The sequence below is a fragment of the Suricata suricatta genome, chromosome 1 (assembly GCF_006229205.1).
Source record: "Suricata suricatta isolate VVHF042 chromosome 1, meerkat_22Aug2017_6uvM2_HiC, whole genome shotgun sequence".
Lineage (NCBI taxonomy): Eukaryota > Metazoa > Chordata > Mammalia > Carnivora > Herpestidae > Suricata > Suricata suricatta.
Genome location: NC_043700.1, coordinates 68,934,665 through 68,960,769, shown reverse-complemented (window position 1 = coordinate 68,960,769; position 26,105 = coordinate 68,934,665). Strand labels below are relative to the sequence as shown.

The 26,105-nt window shown below is 38.7% G+C and overlaps 1 protein-coding gene across 1 annotated transcript in view; it reads right to left on the bottom strand.

Annotated features, from left to right (window-relative positions):
• Positions 1–26,105, bottom strand: part of DCHS2 (dachsous cadherin-related 2) — a 130,631-nt gene that overhangs the window by 82,884 nt on the left and 21,642 nt on the right. The window contains 9 exon segments of the mRNA XM_029950767.1: positions 420–1,263; positions 2,652–2,809; positions 8,596–8,695; positions 9,998–10,185; positions 12,286–12,330; positions 12,333–12,363; positions 12,366–12,409; positions 13,134–14,147; positions 15,188–15,424. Of these exon segments, the coding sequence (XP_029806627.1) occupies positions 420–1,263; positions 2,652–2,809; positions 8,596–8,695; positions 9,998–10,185; positions 12,286–12,330; positions 12,333–12,363; positions 12,366–12,409; positions 13,134–14,147; positions 15,188–15,424 (2,661 nt within the window).

Sequence of the window (26,105 nt, the reverse complement as noted above, 5' to 3'; positions counted from 1 at the left end):
TATTTACAAATGTGTATCTGTATAATCTTACAGATAAGTTTCTATGCTAATATCTAACTAATGCTGATGCTTAAACATGCTCTTCCTCAGTTTACTTTGGTGCCATTTCCTACCCTGTGAGGATCCACAGGACAAAGTAACAAAGAAGCTTGCTACTGTATATTCGTCCCATGAAATGTGAGCTAGCAACAGAACACAGTCAATTTTAATTTCAACAAAAAGGTCATTTACAGTTGGTTCTCCAAATACAACCTATCGTATATGTATGTGTGCCTATCATATACATAAACTAAATAGTAAGTCAAGTTACATTTCTTTAAAGCCAATATATCCTGAGAACTATCATTTTTACATAGGAAGTGAAAAGGACAGATGTAAGCAAGTGATCACAGACTTTAATTGACAATGGCATACGGTACCTGATGACTCATCTAGCATAAAGGCCATGTTTTCATTTCCTGAAAGGATGCTGTATGTGACTCTTCCATTCCTTCCTTCATCTGGATCTTGAGCAGTTACGTGGTGCACAAAGGAGCCCACTGCGGCATCCTCTTTGATGTGGGCAATGGGGAAAGACATAAAAGTGGGGCTGTGGTCATTTACATCCAAAATCACCACCCTTGCCATCAGTGATCCCAAGCGCCGGTCTGTCACATTCACAGCCTGATCGGATGCTGTTATTGTCAGGATGACAGTTGGAACTCTCTCTCTGTCAAGGGGGGACGCAGTGACTAATGTGCCAAACGAGGGGTGGATGAGAAATGGACTCATTCCAGGGTGGTGGGATTCAATGAAGTATTGAATTCTACTATTCAAGAAACTGCCATCGCCATCTTTGGCATTGAAGACATGCACCAGCGTCCCTATAGGGACATTCTCTTCCACACTTATGACAATTAGCTCCTCTTGGAAAGACGGGGAATGGTCATTCTGGTCCTCAACATCAATATTAAGGAAGACTGTGCTACTCAGGGGAGGGTTTTTGCTATGGTCTTTAGTAACCACCCGGAATAAATAATGTGATGTCATTTCATAATCAAGTTCCTTAGAAAGGAATAAGTCTCCTGTTGAGCTGTCAATTTTGAAGTGACCATCCTTGTCATCTGCAGCAATACTAAAATGTAACTTTCCATTATGATGTTGCTGAAGGTGATCGGGTGACTTTATCAAGCTCATTATTTTTGCAGGCTTCAAGTTTTCTGGTATAACTAAGTGTCTAATATTCTGAGAAATGACAGGTCTCCCTTTAGGCAGTGGTATCACCTGAAATAAGAATGGAAAGGAGCTATTAATTCAGAATCTTTTTAACAGATGAATCAATAGATGTGATATTATTTTGGAAGCAAATTCCTTCCATTTGTATGATACACATTAATTGGTGAGCAATGACTTTCTATTATATAGTTCGAGGGTGTCTCTGAAGACTGAAAATTGCATAATGTCTAGGAGATAAATAAGAAAGTACACAATCTTGCACTTTCTCATTTGTTCTAATGTGTAATAAGATCTAGGAGATAAGAAAGTACGGAATTTTCCACTTCCCCATTTGTTCTAATGCATGAAATGAGGTTTGGTAAGATCATGATACAGTTAAACTGAATTGTAGCTTTGTGACTCTTCAACAAGACTGTGGGATAGATAGTTCTTCAAATTACTCTAAATCCTAGAGACCAATATATCCATAATGACAACATCTGTGCACATTTATGTATCATGTGTCTTTGTTTATCTGAAACCAGAGACTTAGAAGTATTATGATATAGAATTTTCTCCTAACCCACATATCCTCAAAGAATATAATTTGGAAAGAGAATTCTTAGGGATATCTATTCTTGATTATTATACATATCTATACTGATATTACGGATTATCATGTGCATGAACAAAGAAATCTAGCTAAGCACAATCATCTCATCTTTGACTGGTTAGTGTGAATTTTTCCTACAATAAAGACTTCCCACAAGTTGTTTGCTCATTATGATTAAAGCAAAGCCTTAAAATACGGTTCTCAAGTGACTTTTCTAAATTTAAAAATCATTACAAAGAACTATGTGATTTATTATTGACCACGTGTTTACATACAAGTTTCTCCCACAAATTTGCCAGGTCCTTGCAATTAGGAAAAAGGAAAAGACAAGACACTCTTTTGTTCTTCATAAGCAGAGCAACGTAAATGCAGTGAGCCTATTGAGTGAGAAAGTTAAATATCTTGTCGGGAACTGTACAAAGTTAAAGTTAAAAGTTATTTGGGTCTAATCATTTCTTGAGTCATAATAAAAAGACACACGTGAGTCTGCAATGCTCTCTGAAAATAGCATTCACATTTTTTAAGGTATCTTCACTGTACACGTGTATAAAAGTCAAACAAATCTTCAGAACATCTTTTAAATGTTTTTTAATTGTTTTAATGTTTATTTATTTTTGAGAGAGAGAGAGAGACAGAGCATGAGTGTGGGAGGGGCAGAGAGAGAGGGAGACTCAGAACTCCAAGCAGGCACCAGTCTCTGAGCTGTCAGCACAGAGCCCGACATAGGGCTTAAACTCACAGACCGTGAAATCATGACCTGAGCTGAAGTCAGAGGCTAAACCACCTGAGTCACCCAGCTGCCCCTCAGAACATCTAGCACTGTGTGGTGACAATAGAACATTACCTGGATATTAATGATGGCCTGTCCTTGAAGAGGAGGCTCTCCCTGGTCACTGGCAACTACGGTCATTCTGTAGGAGGGTCTGTGGTCATATGAAAGTATCACGGTTGTTCTTATTTCGCCACTGTTGGCATCAATCTTGAAGTGATCAGAACTATCTTCTATAGACACACACAGAAATTAAGAAATTGATGTTAATGTAGAAAATAGAGAATTAGTTAATCCACACACCCATATAATTTGGAAGCTTTATTTGTTTTCACTCTGTGAGTGTACGAACATGAAATACTACTAAAATATGGACAAGAAAGGTCACAGATTTTTAAATGTGTTATTTTGGAAATTTTCAAACATATATAAAAGTAGGAAGAATGCTACAATGAGCTTTTGTGTGCCTATCACTGTAGCTTCAATAATTATCAACTCATGACTGATCTTTACTCCCAAATCATATGATTTTCCTTTACCATCTTCTTTAGAAGCAAATCCCAGAAATCCTATCATTTCTTCTGTATATATTTTGTTGGGAGCCGCCAAGTTTTCTGGCTGCCTCAGGCAAGGATATTCGCTCTCCAGGGAGCACCGAGAAAAACAAGATTTGCATCTGGAGGCTGGAGATTGCCATTTCCTGGCCCAAATAATTCTGGCGACTGTCTTGCTGCACCAGACGTAGATTTGGCCAAGGTGCATAAAAGATCAAAACCTTATTTCGGGTATTCAGCGCTAGCTCCCCCTCCCCAGCATTGCAGAGGCAAGTCTGGACGCTTCTTTTGATATTCATTTGACTCTGTTACCTGGCAACCAACCTGGGTCAGTTCCGCACCCCAAATTCTATATTAAGAATGAATTATTTTCTTAATAAAATAGAGAGGCTTGATCGGAAACTGTGTGTTGTGTCTTCACTCTCTGCATCTCCCTCCTGCCCTGTTTTCTCTCCCTCCCTCAGGAAAAGAACCCGCGAGGTTTCTCCACCTGCCGGTCAGGCAGACGAGACAGGCACAGCCGAAGGCCAGGGACGAGCGCACCGGGACCTGGCCTCGGCTAAGACAATATTTCAACATGCTTCTCTAAAATATAAGGAACATGGGTGGTTGGGTGGCTCAGTTGGATAATCATATGACTCTTAATTTTGGCTCACGTGAGGATCTCATGGTTTCCTGAGTTCAAGCCCTGTGTTGGGCTCTATACTGATAGTGAAGAGTCTCCTTGGGATTTTCTCTCTCTCTCCCTCTCTCTCTCTACTCTTCCCCCACTCAATCTGTCTCTTTTTCAAAATAAATAAATAAACTTAAAAAAAAAACTTAAAAAATGGAACATTTTTAATATAGTCACAGGATTTCATTATTCTATTAAAAATTAATAATGATCAGGGTGCCTAGGTGGCTCAGTCAGTCGAGCGTCCAACTTCAGCTCAGGTCATGATATCATTTCTGGTTTCCAAATTCGAGCCCCATGTCAGGCTCTGTGCTGACAGGTCAGAGCCTGGAGCCTGTTTCAGATTCTGTGTCTCCCTCTCTTTCTCTGCCCATCCCCTGCTCATGCTCTGTCTCTCTCTCTCTCTCTCTCTCAAAAATGAACATTAAAAATTTTTAAATAATTATCTCCTAATCTCATCAAATATATATAGCCAGTTTTAAACTTCGATGGTCTCACAATGGTCTTTTTTTCCTTTTTCTTTCTTTCCCTTTCTTTTCTTATTTTTTTTTAATTTTATTTATTTATTTTTTTTGGTAAGCTCAGTTCAGGTTCAACATAGAGTCCCTATTTGAAGGGGGGGGGCAAGATTACTTCATAAAGTGCTGTTTTGCATTTTCCTTCAGAAGCACATGTCTGATAACCTCCTTTTTCGATGTTGGCCCCCAGTGATGTACAGCCACCATACACTAAAGACACATTTGGTGTTTCAAAGTACAATATTCTGAGTCTGTCATCCATTCTTCATTTATTCACTGGAATATAGTAATAAAGAGAAACTTCTCACCTACATAGTGGTAACCCAATGGAACAGTTCATCATAGGAAAGTCAGCATAAATACTTGATGCTAAACTTTTTGTTAACAGTGCTCAAAATAACGGATTCATTCACTAACATTGTCTAGGGCTCCAACTATGACAATAGAAGGTTTGTTTAGGTTCTAAGAATCATTGGGCATGAATTTAAACACATTAGCAGGGTTTCAATCTATTGCCATTATAACTCTTAGTGATGTTCAAACTGTCCCTTCTTTGAACAGTGGGATCCTCTTAAAGTTGATTCCTGAGCTTTTCTGATATGAGCCTAGTAGCCTGTAGTAGCTTTCCTGTATCTGTTATGACAAAACGCAACAGACTCATCTTACAGATTTCCTGTCCAAGATCTGGAGTCAGCTGTTTCTTCAGTGATTCCTGGTTCCTTTAGGTAGAACATGATATTGGGATGCTATGTTCTTCTTTTTAATTTTTTAATGTTTATTTATTTCTAAGAGACAGAGAGAGATGGGGTGTAAGCAGGTGCCCCTGGGAGGTTATATTCTAAACATGAGGGGTGCTTATTGCTTCTGGGCCAGTCATTGTTTTAGGCCTTTTTCAGTGGACAGAGAATACACACGTGCACACACTAAAATATGTTATAAGTCCACACTGACACTTCTTATTTTTTTAATTTTTAAATCTTTTTATTTATTTTTGAGAGAGAGAGAGACAGCACGAGCAGGGGAGGGGCAGAGAGAGAGAGGGAGACACAGAATCTGAAGTAGGCTCCAGGCTCTGACCTAGCCGTCAGCCCAGAGCCCGATGCGGGGCTTGAACCCATGAATCATGAGATCATGACCTGAGCCAAAGGCAGATGCTTAACCGACTGAGCCACCCAGGTGCCCCTGATACTTCTAATCAAATTGGTTATATAGAGATCTTTTTTATGTTTATATTCTTTAATAAACAGATTTATTCTTTCATAAAATCTAAACACTTCAAAGAATCCAAAAAATGTAAGACAAAGCCTGAGCTAGTGGCTCTTTCATTCTTTTGTTCAACTTTGATGAGTCATTATCACCAAACAGATACTTTACTAGTTATAGGAGATAAAAAGATAAATATAAAGTAATTTCTGCTCTTAAGAAAGTTGGAAGATAGAAGGGTGCCTGGGTGGCTCAGTAGGTTGAGCATCTGACTTCAGCTCAGGTCATGATCTCACGGTTTGTGAGTTCAAGCCCCATGTTGAACTCTGTGCTGACAGCTCAGAGCCTGGAGCCTGCTTGGAGTTTTGTGTCACCTCTCTGCCCCTCCCCTGCTCATTGTCTCTCTCTCTCAAAAGTAAATAAATATTTTTTTTTAAAAAAGGGAGACAGTTGTAGGGTAGAGTGGGAAATTATGTAACCTCTATTTGTGATTTCTATGCCTTGATCCATTTATTTAATTCTTAACAAGAATACTGTAGGAAATTTTCATGAATGCTATACATGTCTTTATTTGTATTTTATTTATTTTTGTTTTATTTTATAATTTCCTCTATTTGGCAACTGGATGAAGTAAAAGCAAAGGTATGAATAACCTAATATATACCATTATTTTTCTTATTGCTCTGCATCAACTATCATTCTAGAAGCTAAGGTTTAAATATAATGCATATTTCAAACATTTGGAAATATATGATGAGCATCCATTCAAACGTTTCCAAACTTGTCAATTCACAAAAGTTATTAAGTTTCTAATAAATGACAGAGTGGAGGGAGGATCTGGGTATATACTAATGCATCACATTCTTCTCCTTCTCGTTAACTAGCCCCTTTTCTCAAAGTGGTGGTTTATGTGTCTAGTCCATATATTCATAAGTAATATATAGCATGGTTTTGTTTCTTCCTAAATAATGGTTATAGAGCAGGATTAGAGCTTAATATATTAATGTCCCTGTGTGTGTGTGTGTGTGTGTGTGTGTGTGTGTGTGTGTGTCTGTAGCAGGCTCATTAGCACTCAACAAGCCATCACATTGTCTTTAGGATCTTGAACTTTCCCAAGCATGAACATGATATGTCTTTTCATTTCATTCTTAAACTCTTTCATTAATATTTTGCTATTTTCTACATAAAGGTCTTGAATGTCTTTCATTGAGATTTGTCTCCCTATACTCCTATCAGGATGATCCTGACTGGGGGTAGGGGGTTAAAACATATTATGTTTTATTTTATTTTTTTTACTTTTTATTCTTTATTTTTTACTTATTTTTAATTTTTTAATGTTTACTTATTTTTGAGAGAGAGAGAGAGACAGAGACAGAGAATGAATGAAGGAGGGACAGAGACAGAGACACAGAGAATCCAAAGCAGGCTCCAGGTTCTGTGCTATCAGCACAGAGTTCAACATGGGGCTTGAACTCACAAACCATGAGATCGTGACCTGAGCTGAAGTCAGATGCTCAACCAACTATAAGGGAGGTGCTATAAGGGGCTCTCTTTAAGAAAAATAGAACAATATTACAAATATAAATTGTTCACTGCCCCCTACTCCCATCCCAGAGGAGCCCTTCAGGTGAAGACCCTAAAATTTAAACTCAATTACTTCATAGTAAATCTACCCCCAAACCCTATGGTTTTCTTTGACACGGGGCTCAAACCCACAGACTGCGAGATCATGACCTGAGCCAAAGTCAGACGCTCAACTGACTGAGCCACCCATGTGCCTCAAAACTCTGCTTAGTTTTTAAAATGTTAGTGGTTTTTATATATTGACACAGTTTTCATAAGTTTTCTATCATATTCATTCCAATGGTTTGACTGCAGGGTCGCTGGGATTTTCCATGTACACATTATCTGCATAGCGGGTAATGTTATCTCTTGCTTTCCTATGTGACAAACATGAAAAACAAGAAATATCTTTAAATTTTTTCATGTTTATTTATTTTTGAGAGAGAGAGAGAGAGGGAGGGAGGGAGGGAGGGAGGGAGGGGGAGGGGGGGAGAGAGAGAGAGAGAGAGAGAGAGAGAGAGAGAGAGAGAGAGAGAAAGCGCATGAGCGAGGGATGGGCAGGGAGAGAGGGAGACAGAATTTGAAACAGGCTCCAGCTCTGAGCTGTCACACAGAGCCCAATGCAGGGCTCAAACTCATGAACTGTGAGATCATGACCTGAGCTAAAGTCAGACGCTTAACCAACTGCATCACCCAAGTGCCCCACCAACAAATATCTTTAAAAATAGCTATAAAGCTATTACACTGCATGGGTGGCTCAGTCAGTTGAGCGTTCGACTTCCCCTGAGGTCATGATTGCAAGGTTAGTAAGTTTGAGCCCCACGTCAGGCTCTATATGCTGACAGCTCAGAGCCTGGAGCCTGCTTCAGGTTCCATGTCACCCGCTCTCTCTTCCTCTCCCTGACTCACACTCTGTCTCTCTCTAAAATAAATAAACAAATATTAAAATTTTAAAAAAAAGGAAAATAATAAAAAATAGTGTAAAATGCAATGCCAACTGAAGCTTATCCCTGGAACAAATCTGAGACCTGTACATTCTAAAACAAAAATATAGATAGGAAGTTCCAACATACACATACATATATGAACATGTGTGGTATTTTCCAGGTATGATTTACTTTGACCTTAAGGATATATAGTCTTCATAGAGATTCATAGATTTGTGGTATTCATAATCATATTTCTTTATGCTTAATACAATTCTGATTCACTAAATACTTTTACTTTCAATAAAAGTCGATTCACATTTCAAGATTACTGAAAATGACTCATTTACGGTGGATGGTTGGTTGGTTTCTATTTGGGACACACAAAAACTACTACTATTTTACATTAAAGATTTAAGTTATTTTTTTTAAATAAAGGTGATTCTAGAAAATAACAAATTTATTTTGTTTGCGCCTGGAGTTATTTTCAACATTAACTATTTTCGCAGAAGAAAGTAGATAGTTGGTAGACAAAAGAGGAAATTTTAAAAGCTCCTAATGCTTTTGAAGGGTGACGTTTACCTGAAGATATTGAATATACAATCTCTGCGTTGTTTCCTTTGTCAAAATCCTTTGCAAACACCGTTGTAACCAACATATTTACTGGTTGACCTTCCAGAACCTGTCATTAAAACAAACGGCTTAAAAATTAGTGAAATTTTAGAAAAAAATATGAATCTTAAAGTAAAAGAACACATTACTATGCATTTTGAAAACTATTTTAAACTCCACATATAACTCAAATGTCTACCACATAAATTATTTAAATAATTTTTACATAAATGCAAATCCCTGAAGAGAAACACTATAAATTAAAATCTTTCACTCAATTTGGACAAATTATTTGCAGCATTTAAATTAATTTTGAGGAACAAAATTAAATTGATTAAATGATCTTAGATTTTGGACATATTTTAAGAATTCTAGCATCTTCTCATTCTCCAAATATGCTAGAAATTGATATAAACCTTTATCTCAGGAAACGCACCCCATATAGGTAACGTCCCTCATCAGTTAATCGGAACTTTCAGAGGATTTTGAAATGTACATTGTGGAGTTGAACTCCAAGTGTAGAATCCAGTTATCCTGCCATGGAGTATTTTAATGATATAATTAAAATCAAAATGCTACTATAATAATGCTTTGCTTTGGTAGAATTTTCTTTAAATACAGCTTTTGAAGATGATTTTAAAGCTACTAACTGTCTCAGTACCTTTTTTTTTTTTTTTTTTAGTTTTTCAATATGCATATCTGAGCACAATTTGAGTGTTTGTTCAGTTGTTTTGGGGTAACAGCTTCCAAACTTTTTCTTCATATAACCCAATTTGTTAAAAAAAATATAAGTATCCCCAGGAAATATTTATTATGTACATATACATTCTAACTTATGTATACTATAAAACACAGAAAATGTGGAAATGAAAAAGATGAAATAAGATAGATAATAATGAGAAATTTCTGCATGTGCTACCAAAGATCAAACTTTATAATCTCTGGTTGCACTCTACTTTATAGCTACAACTTGTTCCCCTATATTTAACTAACCAGCTTAGAAATGGGTACGAACCACCCATAAGGAGCTCTGCACAAAGAGACGCATGCAAGTTACTGGAAAAACAATCCACACCTGAGAATCCCTGCCAATGAGACATGATTATGTTTGTGTGCAATGGGCAAAACTGCATTATCATAAAACTAGATGTGTGGTCCCAAGTAGCACATACAATCATCTTACCTTTTTAAATTTATGGGTGGGTTTTTATTTTTTTTTTACACGTGAATAATTTCTAGATCTTCTGGAAATGTACATGTTGCCACACCAAGGGTGATTTGATAAGTTCACACTTTTTACCACAAGATGGTGCTCAAAACAAATGACTAAGAACATTAAAAATTCATTTCAAGGCTACTTCACTCTACAAACCTTGACGTGCAATTCCTTTCCAGGGAGACACTGTGGGAAATACGGCCTGTTGTCATTGATGTCCGTGACTGAGACATAAACCACCATGCTGGTGTTTCGTGGTGGGGAGCCATGGTCTGTCACTAGGACGGTCACCTGATGGTGCCCCTGATGCTCGTGGTCCAATGCCACCCAACTGATCAATTCGCCTAAGGAACACGGAGTAGAACAAAAGAGGCCATCACTATGCACTAGAATCTTGCCATTATGAACCACATCCAAATCACAGAAAGGAAAACCAGACAGAAAACTCAGAGTGAATGCACAGTTTCCAAGATGATGTACATTAGTAGTTTGACTCCACTGCTAAATTTCCTGAAGTTTCTCCTGAAAATGCCACTTTACATTTGTCCCTCTTTGTATATCAAACTACCTACCATCAACCATTTAAACTAAAAAGAAATAAATTCATAAAAATAAATGATAAGTACTCTGGGAATTTTGTAATAATTTAGAAGATTTAAAATTACAGCATATCCTTCTTTTTAAATTATTTATTTTTAATCCCTTTTTAATGTTTATTCATTTTTGAAAGAGAGTAACAGAGCATGAGTGGGGGAGGGGTAGAGAAAGAGCAAGACACAGAATCGGAAGCAGGCTCCAGGCTTTGAGCTGTCCGCTCAGAGCCCAACGAGGGCCTCGAACTCAAGAGCTGTGAGAACATGACCTGAGCCGAAGTCAACACTTAACCAACTTAGCCACCAAGGTGCCCCCTTCTTCATCCTGCTCTATAAAATAATGAAAAGCAGCTGACATTACACGTTCTGGGTTTTGGTCTCAGTTTCTCCACCTCAGACATGGAAGGGCCTCTCTCTAGCCTACCCCTAGGGCTACCAGAAACAAATACAATCATAAATTTAAAAGTGTTTTGGAAGCTGTACATTATTAAAAACATGACAGTTGCTATCAGTACTTCAAAAAGGCTAAAATACCTTCCTGGAAATCAAATACATTATCTTTTATGTAAATAGCTATTTACTGTTATATGACAAAATATATGTGTAGCAATGGATAGTGACTTCCCAAACAACTCAAAGCTTCACAAGCCTTATTTTCCACCTTCTTGCTCAGAACTGTTTTTCGGGCAACGTCCCTCATGTTTCAGCCATGGAGACCTGGGCTGATCGTAGCTGCTTCTACCTGTTGCCACAGGCTTTGGAAGCCACGTGTTCTCTCCCAAAGCCCAGGGGCTGCTACAGAGTTCCACCGCCATTTCTTTCTTCACTATTTATGGAAATACCTATTGGTGAGAAAGTCAATACGAAGGGACTTCCAGCTGCTTCATCCAAAGGAAATGATAGTGTGTAAAGCGAAACAAAGAGTGAGAGAAATGAAAATTCACATTTGGGTAAGGTGCTGAATTGTTGAACCTAATTCAGTATTGGCTATATAAACTCCATTTATGTAGTGTTTACGAGATTTTTTTTTTTAACAAAAATCACATACAAGGCACGTGGATTTTTAAAGTACCAAACTGTACTTCTCCTCTGAAAACCCTACACCCTGAATGGCAAGCACATTTTTATTTGATGAGCTAACGCTGATTGACACGTAGCAGTCTGCAAGTCAGTGGCGACGAAGACTGTGAAGCCCAGCGTGGTGTTGCACGGGGTGGGGGCGGGGGGGGGGGACTGCCAAGGCAGGCGTCCACGGGAGCTGGTCTCGGGCACCACAGACCGCGCTCAGAGCACCAGGCACGCCCACCATGCTCTGAAGGGCGCCCTCAGCCCCTGGGTTGCGGCACTGCACTCCTCTCCGGTGAATGGGAATAGAGAAGGTCGTCCTCCAAGTCGCTTCACTGACCCTAGCTCTCTTCCCTTCAGAGCAGGACACAAAGCATGGCAGGCAGGAATTATCCCTTGTTCATGGTGAGGAAACTGAGTTCTCAGGTTAAGCTACTTGCTTAAAAGCCATACAGCAATTCAAGGAAAGGATACCTTGTGTTTCTGAATCACGGTGCTGGAATAATTGTAGGAGAGAGTAAACCAAGGGGGCGTCAACTGTACATTTTAATTAATTAATTTTTAAGATACCAAATGAAAAAACCTCCACAAGTGAATTAGAAGGTCTACAAAGAGGTCTACCGTGGGGAAGTAAAGAGCAAGCAGGTCACCCTGTAGAGCTGTGCACCTTGTGGCCTGCAGAGGGCGTCTCAGCTTGAGAGTGAATGGGAGCTGAAACCCAGTTCCCAGTCTTCGGGCAAGTCAGGTGCCCTGGTGTAAAGCTCCATCTGCTGGAGGAAGGGGCACCTGTTCCTAATTCACATAACGGGCACTTTATAAAGGCTGAGGTTAATCAGAACTGAGTTCAAATTCTGTCCCGCTATAGGGGATGGGGTACCAGTTATAAAGGTTACGACATAACCAGTATCTCCTGGAGTTGTGTGAAGTGGAGGCCTCCTTTATTTCCTTCTAGTTCCATAACCTTGGGCATGTTACTTGAGCTATCTGAGTGTCCGTTTCCTCAACTATATGATTGCAATATAAACAGATTTCATGTGTAGGTGGTTGCAGAATGAAATAAAATCCTTGTGTCTGAAATACAAATTTAAAAACATAATAGGATTTTTACATGTAACTTCATAATGAAAACTTGGGGGAAAAACTCAGTGGAAATATTTGCCCTTTCACCACGCTTCACTTATCAGAATGAAAATGGGGAAATACATCAATAGAGTGATTTTGAAATCTTACCTGATGGGTTATTTTTTAGTTTTATATTGATGACATTTATCTTTTATAAAATAGTTGGCATTAAAAGAAAAAGAAACATCTATAAGCAAAGAAGAATGGTTGGGGGGAAATTAGACTTTGCACAAAGATTCATTCAGTCCAATTCTGACCAGACCTCTAATTCAGAATAAGAACCATATATTGGCCATATGTGGGCATGAGGGAAGAGAAGAATGAATCATTACAGGTAAAATTCTACTCAATTTTGACTTCATTTTAAAATCACAATACTCTAACTGAACAAGGTATCTCCTAAAAACTAACTTTCACTACGTTTGTACTAATGTTATAACTGTTATAACTAAAAGATTTGAGTTCTGTTAATTTTTATCTTAAAGGAGTAAGTGGAAGCTACAAAATGCTACCTGTATTAGGATTCATCTTGAAGAATTTTCCATCAGACAAAAGGAAATATGACAGCTGTCCATTCTTTCCCGAGTCTCTGTCAATTGCTGTAATTTTGTCTATTACCCCTTGGGGAACAGGGCTCTCCTCGACTTTCAAAAACAACACATCATGCAAGAAGGTAGGGGAATTGTCATTCTCATCGAGGACATGAACAATTACTGAAGTGCTCACATTTTGCGACAATCTGTCCTCCGGGATCCAGGCAAACACTCTAAAATTATATATCTGTGTGGATTCATAGTCAAGCTGTCGCCGCAAATAAATCCAACCTGTGTGAGGGCGGATGCCAAACATGGCGGAGTCTGCGCTGGGTCCCAGCAAGTACAGGGGCAGCGAGCTTGCGCGCTGAGGCCCAAGTGGGTAGGCCTGGACTTGCAGTATTTGGGTCATCGGTGAGAGAGACTCACTAACTTCTGCTTGATAGACCAAGTTTCCAAAAGTCAAAGATGGGCTTTGCTCTCGTTCTTCGATCACAACTGTCAGCACTAACAGGGATGCCTGAGGAGGAACGCCCAGGTCCTGGGCCATGAGAGTTAGCGTGCATTTCTGGGGACCACTTCCCAGACTCTCATTGAGGTACACAACACCAAGCCCCGAGTCAATGGAAAAGATGCTTGGATTCTGGCTTGCAATGGTATATCGGATGAATCCATTCTGCCCGCTGTCTTTGTCTTGTGCCCGGGCAAGGTACAAGGCTGTGCCAGGCAGTGTGGTCTGGGATATTTTCACCTCATCAGAGGCTTTGGGAAATACTGGATGGTTGTCATTGACATCGATTACAGTTATGTTGACCTCTGTACTGCTGTAGGCGGGGGAGCCGCTGAGCTGCGCCTGTACTGTGAGCACAACCACGGGCTGGGTTTCATGATCCAGAGGCTTCCGGGTTCGAATGACGCCCAGCCATGGGTGAATGGAGAACTTCCTGTCCAGATCACCAGAGGAGATTCTGTAAGAAACTGGCTCCGAGAAATCTGAAAAAAAGCGGGGGGAGGAGTGAGAGTGGGGGCAGAGAAAGAGAAAACAGTTACCATATGCCAAGAGAATGTACCTACTGGAAATACTGAAAACTGAAAGCATGAATCTATACTAGATCCATGGAAAACACTGCAATGTGTTACATCTTCCTCAGCTCTCCAGAATCTACTGGAAAGTGGATACATGGTTGAGATGGATTAGTGAACAAGGGTAATGTCCAGTAGACAAGGAGTAAACCACAGGTTTCACACTCTCTTCCTCTCAGAGTTTTGCATTAAGTAAAGGGAAAGATATTCAGAAAATAATTTGGATGCCTGTTTTACGTATTTGAGGAAGACAGGGTAAGTTTATGCTTGATGCTTCTCCATGATATCTACCTCGGAATGGCAAATACCCCCCAGAAAACAGAAAGGAAAGGAAGAGAGGACAGAGAAGTAGACTGTGAGCAGGACAAGATCTTTAGACAAGTAATTCACATCCAGGAATTTACCCTGCAGAGAAATCTCTGTAAGGAACACATGGATATTTGCAGCAGCATTATTAGGACTAGCAAAAAGTGACTGTAAATCATTCAAGTTAATAGGAAAATAGGTTTATATCTAAGTCAAAGTACTATTCAACCTTTTTTTTTAATGAAACAGAATGATGTCCAGTTACTTGGAAAACTGTCCTCCATCTATAAAGTGGAGGGAAATGGGTAGTTGTAAAACAAAAATGCAGTAGGATGTATTTTCATAAAAATTTTTTTAAGTGTCTGTGTACATGTGTGTGTTTGGAGGAGTGGGTTATAGATGTATACTTTCTACATTATAATCATTCTGCATTGTTTTAAACTTTTAAAAATATCTACTATTTTTTGACTAGGAAAAATTGTAGGATAGAAATAATGTTGAAAGAACAAAGAGTGAGTCACATTGTGTGGTTTCCATTTTTCTTGCATGGAGAGAGGAAAAGATTCATTCAAGATTGCACAGCCTAAGAAAACACAAGAACTGATTCCAATTATGGGTTTTAACAGGGCATAAGAAGTACTTACTCAAGGATTCTTTTGCTTTCACTGTTCCCACAGGACTGTCTTCAGGTACATCTTCATAAACTGAGAAAGTATACTTAGGCCTTTCGAATTCAGCGGGTGCCAGCACTGTCTGATGAACGTGGATAGTGACGTCAGCATTAATGGCAGATGTGAGCCCACCACCATCTCGAGCACAGACCATCAGCAAAAGTGTAGTAGATTCCAAATGACTAAGAGTTGATGTTAAGTAAATAATTCCTGGGTAGGGGAAGGAAAGAATTGAAAAACAGGGAACATGCAATAAATACTGATAAACAACAGTAACACCCAATCTGCTAACGCTACTCTGTGTTAATTTCATGTCACCTTGACTGGGGTGCACCATGGGGTGCCCAAACATCTGGTCAAACATTATGCTGCATGTTTCTGTGATGGTGATTTGGATGAGATTAATGTTTAAATGGGTAGACTAATTGCAGCGGGTTGCTCTCCCTGGTGTGGTTGGGCCTCATCCAATCAGTTGAAGTTGAAGGCCTCAATACAGCAGAAAGGCTGACACTTCCCTGAGTAAGGGCGATTCCTCATGACTGACTGCCTTTGAGCTGAAACTGTTTTGTTTTGTTCTGTTCTGTTTTGTTTTCTTTTTTCCAGCCTCAGAATTATACTGAAACCTCGACTCTTCCTAAGTCTTCAGACCGCCAGCCGTCAGACTAGAACTACAGCATCAGTTCCCCTGGGTCTCCAGTTCACCAACTCACTTGCAGATCTTGGGGTGTATTCTTTTTTTGCCTTCATAATTACATGAGCTGATTCCTTATAATAAATCTCTTCCTTCCTTTTTTCCTTCCTTCCTGTCCTCCTTCCTGCCTTCTTCCCTCCCTTCCTTCCTTTCTCTCCTACTGGTTTTTTTTCTATAGAGAACCCTATCTCTACATTCCAATACAAGAACTTGAGTATATTTGCAAAATGATCCCCAAATTTTGTCAGGTAAGTAATATTTTCTTAGAGCTTAAACATTAGACATCTTGGAAGTATATCAATTCACCAGGAAACAGAAATTGTGTCACCTTTGTTAGGACTTAGGACCATATCACCAGCCCAGGATGATGGGATAGTAGAGTGACCCCATAATCCAATGTCATCTAAGCTAATGCAGGATTGCAGGATGGTCACAATCTGCCCAGGCATCAGGATCCTAACTCTATGGAAGGAAACTAAAATTTCATCTTCTAAAGTAGCTCTAAGCACAGTGAAATACCTAGAATTTCCAGGACAGATCTTGTTCTTTTCCATTTAGATTACTGTATCCTACTCCTAGAACAACCTTTTCATCTTTTCTGGCTTCCAGTCACATTTATCAGTCATGAGTTCATTGATTTACTTGAAGATTTATAAATAAAATCAAAGACAACATTTTGAAATAATTTATATCCTAATAATAAATGAAGAGTTCTGCAGCGAAGGGGGAAAATACAAGTAAACCAAAAGTGAGGTTAGCAGTAGATAAGGACAGATAGTTTGTTTTATTTTTTGTTTATTTTTGAGAGAGGGAGTGAGGGAGAGAGAGAGAGGGAGCAAGGTGGGCGGGGAGAGAATGAGCTGGAAAGTAGCAGAGAGAGAGGGAGAGACAGAATCCAAAGCAGGTTGCAGGATCTGAGCTGTCAGCACAGAACCCAATTCTAGGCTCCTAAAAGCTCAGAGCCTTCCCTATGTGGGGCTCAAAATCATAGACCTTGAGATCATGACCTGAGCCAAAGTAGGTCGCTTATCCGCTTATCCGACTGAGCTAACCAGGAACCCCAGAACAGATAGTTTAATAAGAAAGAAAGGTACGTGAGTAAACATGATAGTGTTCAAACTGTATTTAAAAGAGAGAGAGAGAGAAATGCGAAAGGAAAACAATTGCCTCTTGTTTTTACTCTAATGTTCGTTAAACCTTTAAGTGATAACACTCGGATAATAAGTGATGTGGACTGTACACTGTTCAAAAGCGCTTAGGCATTATGTATCAAACTGCAAACTGTTCATATTCAGTTACCTAGAAGCCCACCCTCTGCTTACAGAAGTACATAGAAAGAAACAGAGAGGATGCCTTTTGCAGCATCACAAGTAACTTTACTATCCATGAAGAAAAGAATGAATAGGAGTTCCTAAGAGGACCCTAGGCTCACCTTGTCCCATGGATACAAGAAGATAATGCTCTCATCGCTATAAATAACCCAGAAACTGACCTGAAGCCCAGTAGAACAAGCTCCACAACTAAATGGAGAGAAGAGGCCACATGGAAGAGGAGAGGAAGGGCTGAGACAGGGTCCAGAAGTGACCAGAATCAGGGACCATCTGCAGGGGGAAGGGCAGTGCCTGTAAGGAAAGGGGAGTGAAAGAGACTCCCACACAGGAGCCCACTGGGGGAGGACTAATTCCCGTAACATTTGACTTTGAAAACCAGAGGAGCCCAACTGAGTTCTTACAACCATCAGGACTTAAAACTTGGAATTTTAAAAACTCAGCAGGCTCTGGGAGAGCTGGGATGGTGAGAGGAAACTGAGTCTCCACCCTTAAAGAGACAGCATAAGAAAAGAATGAATGGTTCTATACAATGTGATATATTATTGTAATAAAATACTGATGTAGCATCTGAAAAGAATATATATACATGTTTTCATCTAAGAAGATTTTACATGCTACATTTAAAATGGGAAAAATTGTAAAAAATCAATCTATAGTATCAACTCAGTGTGTTAAAAATTAGTACTGCATAAATATTTTAAAAATATTCTCCTCTGTGAAAAATCCATGAGGTGTTGCTAAGTAAGAATGTTAGATTACAGAGCAATATGTAGAATATAATCATAAACACACATATTTTATGTGTACCAATCCTGCCCGCCACCCCCTCCACACACAGAGAGAAAAATATGCCTGCTGGAAAACATGGAAGAATCTGAACAACTATGAAGATAGAATACCTTCTATAGGTTGCAATTACAGGACAGTTCATTATCAGCTTCTTACATTCCTATAGTTTTTTTCTTAATTAAAAAAAAACTTATTACTTATTTTTGAGAGAGAGAGACAGAATGTGAGCAGGGAAGGGACAGAGAGAGGGAAACACAGAATCTGAAGCAGACTCCAGGCTCTGAGCTGTCAGCACAGAGCCCGACACAGGGCTCAAACCCACAAACTGTGAGATCATGACCTGAGCTGAAGTCAGATGCTTAATCTACTCAGCCCCTGAGGTACCCCTCTTTAAATTTCTGATGTGAGAGTCAGACTTGAGTCTGTTAGCAGCAAACTGAAGGAACACATACTAAGTTCTCTAAGCAGTCAGTAAGGTGCAGGTGTCTCACCGGAGGGGAACTCAACAAGTCAAGAGCAGCAATCTGCAAATTATCAGCCCTGTATCTCCAGGTTATCAACCTTCAATACCTTTGACAATGTGAGTGAAGTTCAAAATAATAATAAAATTTGTTTTCAGAGATCTCCTTTATAAATCTTAAATAAAGTCTAGCATACTCATTCAATGTGGAATTTACTATATAGCTATATATTTATATACCTATATATCTTGGCCCAAACCAATATTTTTAAAAAATAACTTCTTGTTGCAAATGTTTACTAACTTCCATCTTAAGGTCTTCATGTATATTGTTTGCTTCTCCTGAATCACTACCCATTCTTCCCTCTCTTGCTTATCCAAATGTGAGCTATACTGTCAGATTCATCTCAAGTTCTATGGTCCTTAATCCCCTCCTTGAATACTCTAGGTTTTCCAGAACTCTCTCCAGAAGGCCTACACTCTTTACAGTCATTACTGTGATCGATACATGGAGTTTGCCCTTAACATTTTAATTGCATGGAAGACTAATGCAAAATTACCAATGGGAAGATGGGACTCTATGGCCTCTAAACCTGATTGCACTTGAAGTGTGAGAGTGGTTTTTCAAAAATATGATAACCCAAAGGGTAGCTGATGAGTCCAGGAAAGGTAGAATAAAGAGAGAGGCAAATGTTAGGTACACACATCCAGACCCAGGCCACAGAAAAGAAGAGAGATTGCTACCAAACAGAGTTTCCTTTTCTTTTTTTTATTTTTCATTTCACTTACAATGAAAAGCAGAGTAAAGCACCGTGCTGTCAAACCAGCAGGCTTCCATATTTTTGTTCTACTGGTAAGAGTAACCATATTATGGGAAAGATTCATCAGGTTATTTTACCTGATTATCTCTAAACATTAAGATTATCTCATTCTATTCTTTAGTGTTTATTTATTTTAAAAACTTTTAATGTTTATTCATTTTTTTTGAGAGACAAAGAGAGAGAGAGACAGCCAGTGCTGGGGAGTGGCAGAGAGAAACACACACAGAGAATCCAAAGCAGACTCCAAGCTCTGAGCTGTTAGCACAGAGCCCAGTGCGGTGCTCAAACTCATTAAAATGAGATCACAACCTGAGCCAGGTTGGACACTTACTTACTGAGCCAGCCAGGTACCCCTCTCATTCTCTTCCTTAAAAACCAATCCCCACTTATAAGCTTTTCCAGATATGATTTTGCTTTCTCCATAGTTCACCCAGACAGAAAAGTTAGGCTGGACATGAAGCCTCAAGTATTAAGATCCTATGATAATTATGGTTTCTACTATAAGCTGATAATTGGCATTTGGTTTGATGCATCAGTAGAATGAGCTTGCTTAATGGAAGTCTGATAAGACAAGAGGAGGAGGAGGAGAAGTGGTAGTTGATATAAGGAACAAGCACAGAGATGAAAAGAGTTATTGGAGCTGAGGCCACAGTGGAAAGCAGAGCAGATCATGAAAGGCCTGGTAGACCACAACAACGATTTGGTCTTCAGCCAAAGAGCCGTGGAAAGTCACTAGAGTATTTTAGGCAGAGGAATGGAATGACCAAATATGTCTTTATACTTGAACAAAGTCCATTTTATGTCTCTATATATGAATTTTATTAGGGCTCTTTTGAGCCGTTACTACTTTTTTTATTTTCAAAGCCAATTTTGCATAGTGAAGCAATTTGTTTTAATGACCAGGAAGAAGCTAATGAGTTTCTTTGAACCAATGCTAACCACTTAGAAGAGGGAAATATTAGGAGTAAATTTGTCCTTCTATATGCTGAATGTTTCAAAACATTCACTTTTTTTTTAACACTTGAATATATAGAGGCTTAAGAAAACCCATTTACTTGAATCCAACAAATTTTTTTTAATGTTTATTGAGAGAGAGCACACATCACAAGCAGGGGAGGGGCAAAGAGAGAGGGGAACAGAACATCTGAATCAGGCCCCCACGCTGACAGCAGCAAGTCTGATATGGGACTCGAACTCACAAACCCTGACTGAGATCATGACCTAAGCCAAAGTCAGATGCTTAACCAACTGAGCCACCCAGGCACCCCTTGAATCCAACAATTTAAAATAAACTGAGGTGTCTATTAAAAGGAGGGGTCAGAAAATAACTATACAGCTCTATAACATATATTACTTATATATATTCATATTTATATATGTAATAAATAACAAAATGGTCAATAAAATGAGTATCTTTTTGCCTATTATTTTCAGCTTAGAATTTATGGCATTATATTTTCATATTTTAAAGTACAGAAATTACTTGGCTCTCATTTTTTTCATGACACTTGCAAATTATCATTAAGCACCAGTGCAGGAGAAAAACTTTAACTTAAAAAAAATAGACAATGATTCATTTACTGGTTAATAATGAACACTAGTTATTTTATGCTTGACTTACAGAGTGCTTGGATTTGTACATACCAATTATAATGCACCATAATGTTTGCCAATGTTCTTTACCTTATCACTTTTTATTTAAATAGAGGAAAGTGTTGGGATAAAATATTTTAATTGACAGACTAATTAAAGAACTTAAAGATGCCTGGGTGGCTCAGTCAATTAAGCACCCAACTTCGGCTCAGGTCATGACCTCATGGTTCATGAGTTCGAGCCCTGTGTCAGGCTCTGTGTGGACAGCTAAGAGCTTGGAGCCTGCTTCAGATTCTGTGTGTGTGTGTGTCTCTCTGTCTCTCCTCTGCTTGCACTCTGTCTCTAAAAAAACAAACAAACAACTTAAAGACAAAAGTCCTCTTGTAATTAAAATCTAGTATACATATGATTCTACTAATGAAGCAATACTGACTGTCAGAAACCAATCTTCTGAAAAAGATGAGATCCTCAACCAAGGTGGTCCTTCATAGTTACAAAATAATCTGGGGGCCATGCTAAACTTGTAAGCTATGGGATAGTTAAGAACAGAAACAAGCACAAAATCATGACCATTACCAAACATGGAGTCTATAAGTGTAGTTTTCTCAAAAACAGAGACAGATCAAAAATCATGAGATGTCAATACCAATTCCTTATTGGTCATTAGTATTTATGATGTCTTCCCTATATTCAGTTGGTGAGAACATAGAAACTTATTCAATAAATAGGCGACATTATGCTTTTTATTTCACACACAAATCAGGGTTACTAAGTTGTAATGGCTAAAAGGAATGGAACAGACTGAAAATTCTGTCTCATATCGACAATGAGAGGAATTTTAGGAAAACATACCCATTTTAGAAGATGCTGCTGAATTCTATGTATTCAATTGAAAAGAGCAAATACATCAAGAGATAATTTGGTGTCTCAAATAGGCTTATACAAGGAGTCACAGGGAGAGACCATTTTTCTCTTATTTAGTTGAGACAATGAAACCTATATTTATCTTAGCTTTGAGTTTAGTTTAAAAGGGGGAAAAAGGCATAATAATGGAAAGAGCCTTGAAATGTAAGTCTGAAAAGTAAATTCAAGTGTCAGGTTTGTGACTACATCCCTCAGCAAGTCACTGAGACTCATAGGGTCTTTATTCTCTTCTTTGCAGATGGGCACAAAAGCATCTACTTTGTTTCTGTCTTAAGCTGATGTAAGGCTCATAGAGGCAATATATGGAAAAGATACTGAAAGGTGTGATCATCTGAGACAGATCAAAATAGGAACTGACAATGGATCCAAGAGAGGGTTTATGTCCAAGTCTGCCACATACAAACTGTGTATCCTTAGGCAAGTCACCGAATCCCTGTCAGCCTCAATTTCTTCCTCTGCTACATAAGGGAGCTGATTTGGGAAGTCCCTTCCATCCCCAAGAGTCTGTGATCTTACACTAGAAAAATTATTAGGAAAACCCTCTAATATGCTTTTGTTTCCTACAAAGGCAACACACACTGATTTGGTGTTCGTGATTAATTTTAGTCTCTGTCTTACAAATAAAAGGAAGTCATTTTTTTTAAAGCAAAAGTAGGTTCACGTCCTTTATGAAATGAGATGTGGTTTTAATTTATTAGCTACACATCAGAGTGCTCTAAATGTAGGAAAGTGGCAATCATGAAGAATTATGAGAATCATTACATGATATGAAATGTGAGCCTAACACTCATATTAGAAAAAGATTTGCCCTTGAAATAAAGAAAAACAGAGTCTGTGCTGCATTACTTACAGTCCATATTAAAACCCACACACCCCATACAAACAAAAGATTGCAACCAAACACAGAGGCACAGCTGCCTTTGTGTGGCAGTTTCACTCACTCAGTTACCCTTTTAATTACTTGTCCTCCTGTCATGCTAAACTCGGATTGTGTGTACACCACAACTAAACACAGAACAGACAATAGGCAGGACAACATAAGCTGTTGTTGTAAGCTCTATGAGAACAGGAACAGGAATTTTTATCTTTCTCCCTCACTGATGTATCCCAAATACCGAAAACAGTGCTTAGTGCATAATAGGTGTTGAATAAATGTCTTTTTTTAAAAACTTTTTTTGGAAAATGTTTACTTGTTTTGAGAGAAATAGAAAGTTTGAGCATGTGCAAGTGGGAGAGAAGCAGAGAGAGAGACAGAATCCCAAGTAGGCCTCACACTGTCAGTACAGAGCCTAACACGGGGCTTGAACTCATGAACTGTGAGATCATGACCTAAGCCACCACCAAGAGCTGGAAGCTTAACTGACTGAGCCACTCGGGTGTCCCATGAATAAATAGATCTTGAGAAAATGAACTTGCTTCCATTTTCTGCCTTGAACAGATGAGCTACACTCTTTAGAACTTTAACTGACTTTTCTTTACATCATTGACTTGCTTCTGTAAAAAAGGTAAACCAGAAGAATTTAATCGAAGGTAGCCTTAGCAAAGAGGAAGTTAGATTGCTGTAAACGACCAACATGAATGTTTTCAATCTGACACCTTAAAATAATCTGAGTTAGCAGTAATGTTTGCTTCAGTGTAAGGTTACTAAATAAATAGAACAAACACAAAAGCTAAAAAACTACTCTTTTCATGCTACTGAAGAGAATACTTCAAACAATGTAGGAAAAAAATCTACATACAATTCATAAAATGGGATTAAAAACGTAAAAAGAGCTATTAATAAATATGACTCTCAAGTTTCCTTCTTTTAAAACTCAAAACAGTGTTGTCGGACTTGTGCCCACATCAAAGGAACCCAGCTAATGGAAAGTAAGAGAAATGAAGGCTCAGCTCACTATCTCTCTTCTGGTGCCGAAGCACGTTTTACAAAAATGTGCTTTGAACCAACAACAAACTTAGAAAACCAGAAACAGAACAGGAAGATAAACCCACAAGAGAAAACAGCCATGACATCACCACATCCCCTTCCAGTTTTCTCCAAAACATTTTTCTTACCAGATGAACACAGAAAGTCAAAGAGCTCTATTTTTAAAGCATGAGTCTTGGTTGTGATACAAACAGATCAATGGGAAATCTCCTGTCTTCAGGAAAATCATGAGCCTATAGCACAAAGCATGGAAACTTCTAAAATAGCATGTCTGATAGAGAAAGCATCAACCCATGAGCAAATGAATGGATGTCTAAGAGAGATTTTTAGAGTGATTCAGTAAGAGATGACAATATAGAAATCAGCTCATCAATTTTCCATATCTTTCTCATATATGTAAAACTATACAGCTAGACGTCTATGTAACTATATAATGCTACATATATAACTACATATAAATACAAATATACTTAGCATAGTTAGCATATGTATCTAGAAAAGTGCTAGCTAGTGCAGAGAGGCTGGAAAGAATTTGAGAGAATTTTGAGGAGGCCACAGCATTACCTATGACACTGGGACAGGGAGAGAGGATTCTTAAGAGAAGTTTTGTTCTGTGTTATCAATGACACTTTCTGGAAGTTTCTTAAGAATGTGTAATAAGGATTTAAATCACTTTTCAATGATTCCAAGATCTCATTTGTTCATTCATCTTACAAATATATATTGATAGAAGCAACCTCTTGACCCTGTATTTATACAGGCAGCCTCTGTAAAGACAGACCTAATGGCCGAAGCAAGAAAGTCCAACTTTTTATAGGTTACAACTAAAAAATAGATTCAGAAGAGGAAAACACAGCTCCTTGTTCTACTCTTTAAGGACATCGACAACTAAATTAGCTTTGATGGCATGGTCTAGAAGCCTAACTATTATGTACAATATAGAAAATGTATTCAGAGTTGCGGTCGGCCAACATATGAACTTGAATTCAGCTGTTCAAATTGAAGACTAAGACCGCCTGTTCACTAGGCAATTTTTCCCAATAGCTAGTTGTGATGCTGTTTGATTCTCTTCTAAAGGTTAAAGTAAAGCATTAACGGGCCTCGTGAATTTCTCATGAATTGTGATTAAGTGCAACCAAATTCTAAGCACTGTTAGAAAAACATCTTCATCCTAAATGAACTGGCATCAAAACTGCCAACAATAATAACCCAAGGCTACTTCCATTACGAATTTGGTCTTTGCTTTAAAAAAAAAATACCATGATACTTTCCTAGATAATGACCCACACAAAGCGCTCTTCTTGATTAGCAATGGCATTTGTCTTTTGGCCTGTGCCAGGAATGGAAGCCTGTGGCTTACTGAAGCCAGTGCAGCAACAAGAGATCTCTTCTAAAAACAGAACACAGTACAGCTCATTCTTCAAGACCTTCCAGGGGAAACCAGACGATGAATATGTTGATGTCTTTTAAAAACATCTACTAAATGTTTTTCGATCCTGTGCCCTGATCACTGTCTGACCTATATATTTTTGGCAATGCTAGTGTCCTAGAGGGCCTGACAATTTGACAAACAGTTCAGATGAATTTTGAAAAAGCCAAGATAAGCAATTTCCTAAAAAAAATTCTTCTGATCTTTGAAATGTTAAAGGATCCATGTCAGTGTATTATTTTGAGCAAGGAAAGTTCTACCTTATTAAGACTGCCATTGTAAACAACTAATTCCCCAGCCAGTGGAAGTAAGTACACCTTCCAAGCAAGAAGCAATGACTCTCCCCTTACCGGGCCTGGGGTGAGAAGCCACGCTCATTTGGTAGAGTAGATTTCCTGTGTAAGTTACTGTTTGTTGCTAATGAATACGGTTGTTGCAAAGGGTATTGTGAAGATCGAAAAAAAAGACCGCGTACAGAGACTAAAATTAATCACGAACACCAAATCAGTGTGTGTTGCTTTTGTAGGAAACAAATGCCTATTGTAGCACCTGACATGATCATCATCACAATAAAACACATTCTACTCATGCTCAGGTCAGGTGCTTTAAGAAGAAGTATAATCTTGGGGCGCCTGGGTGGCTCAGTAGGTTAAGCATCCAACTCTTTCATTTCAGCTCAGGTCATAATCTCACAATTTGTGAGCTTGAGCCCCAAGTGAGGCTCTGCACTGTCAGCACAGAGCCTGCTTGAGATTCTCTCTTTCCTTCTCTCTCTGCTCCTCCCCTGCTTGCTCTCTCTCTCTCAAAAATCAATAAATGAGCAATTAAAAAAAAAAGAAATATAATCTCAAAGAGATATCTGCACTTCCATGATCACTGAAGTATGTTCACAGCAGCCAAGCTGTGGAAACAACCTACATTCTATC